The sequence below is a fragment of the Tupaia chinensis genome, unplaced genomic scaffold (assembly GCF_000334495.1).
Source record: "Tupaia chinensis unplaced genomic scaffold, TupChi_1.0 Scaffold142716_1, whole genome shotgun sequence".
NCBI classification, from domain to species: domain Eukaryota; kingdom Metazoa; phylum Chordata; class Mammalia; order Scandentia; family Tupaiidae; genus Tupaia; species Tupaia belangeri.
In genome coordinates this window covers 7,487,104-7,488,809 of record NW_006202562.1, presented here as the reverse complement: position 1 = coordinate 7,488,809, position 1,706 = coordinate 7,487,104, and the positions used below count along the sequence as shown (strand labels likewise).

The 1,706-nt window shown below is 43.3% G+C and overlaps 1 protein-coding gene across 1 annotated transcript; it reads left to right on the top strand.

The window, feature by feature from the left end:
• The first annotated feature begins 998 nt into the window (after positions 1–998).
• SCP2D1 (SCP2 sterol binding domain containing 1) lies at positions 999–1,685 on the top strand. Its single transcript, XM_006163635.1, has one exon. It carries the CDS (start codon positions 1,070–1,072, stop codon positions 1,538–1,540), a length of 471 nt encoding a protein of 156 aa, XP_006163697.1. The 5' UTR covers positions 999–1,069; the 3' UTR covers positions 1,541–1,685.
• The last annotated feature ends 21 nt before the right edge of the window (positions 1,686–1,706 follow it).

The following is a 1,706-nucleotide window of genomic DNA, read 5'->3' as shown; positions in this document are numbered from 1 at the left end:
AGACTTTGTTGGGGGCATCTGTTTCTCTGCCTATCTCCCCTTCTGTTTATTTCATGGGGGAAAAAAAAAGAGAAAGAATAAAGTCTATCAATAAGGAGAGAAAAGTAAGGCAAAAAGCAAAATATGTTTTACTTGAAAATGTTAAGTGTTCCTTCTTAGTTTGTATCATGATATTCCCAGTGTGTGTGTGTGTGCGTGTGTGTGTGTGTGTGCGTGCGCGTGTATTTATTAATTCTAAACTTTATTCTGAAGACAACTTATGAGATTGCTTTTGTTTTCAAATGAACAAGAATGTGGCAGGTATGTGGGTGATTGTGTAGATCCTCTTATAATGTAGAGTTAAGCATGCCCTAAATTTGGTGAGCAGAGAAATCATTGTTAAAAAAAATGCAGACACTGGGCCAGCAGGTGGCATGGTGGTTAAGGCACTGGACGCCCACATGGCAGACTGCAGTTCAAGTCCTTGACCCGATGGCTTGCAATCATCGTATGAGATCAACAGCATCTTCTGCTGATTATATAGTTTTCTTTCTCTTTTCACTGTGTTTCTGAAGTTTCTGAAGGTCCCTGGTGCTGGTTCCTCCAATTAGTTGTTTTGCTCACAAAGTTATTTTGCTCAGTATCAGCTAGGTAAAGTCAGATCTAACATCAGGATCTGTGACTTAAGGTTATTCATTTTAGAGGAGTCAGAATAACTGCTCTTTCAGTTAAGGTTGCTACTGAGAGATGCCACTTGGGAAAGATAGAACCCATGTTACCCGAGAATCTTCTGGAGCCTGTTTCCCTTATCCTTATTTCAGAGTTCAAACATTTTGAGCTTCTGAGACCAACAGCCCTCACTGGTTTGGGGATGCACATACGGACCTGCTTCCTAATTACCTCACAATTGTCTGAGTCCTACCCCCACATCACATTTAGTATTTGTCTAGCCAATAAGATGGCAGCACACATACACGTCTCCATGCCTGCTTGGCCTTACCTCTGATGTCACAATCTGACCTGTGGGTACTGATCTGGCCACAGCTGCTTGCAGACCAGACGGCAAGGTCAAGAGGACCAGCATCGTACGATGTGGAAGAGAACTGACCATCAACCCAAGATCAAAGCAGGGAATGGACCGCAGGCGGGCCAGTTAAAGACACTGGGCTCAGCTCAGGAACCTGCCATGCCACAGCCTCTAGAGTTAGCAGAACTCCAGAGCTTCTCAGTATTCGAGGACATTAGCCATCACATCAGAGAAACGGGAGCTCAACTTGTAAAGAAAGTCAATGCCATCTTCCAGCTGGACATCACCAAAGATGGGAAGACCATCCTGCAGTGGACCATTGACCTGAAGAATGGTTCTGGGGACATGTATTTGGGATCTGCCAGGCTCCCAGCAGACACAGTCTTCACAATCCCAGAGCCTGTCTTTATGGAGCTGGTTTTGGGTAAAGTGAACCCACAGAAGGCTTTTCTTGCTGGCAAGTTCAAAGTGAGCGGCAAAGTTCTGCTCGGCCAGAAGCTGGAGAGGGTTTTCAAAGACTGGGCTAAACTTTAAGCATGCAAAATTACCAAGGAAATGTTAGAACTAACCTCTGATTATAATATGGAGTGGAAATCATGCTTAAACTGAAGATTAAAATGAGAAGTAGTCAATATTTTTACTCAAATTCTTCCTATTCAAGTTTGATTAATTTTACTGCTGATGTGTGAATTTGCAGTGA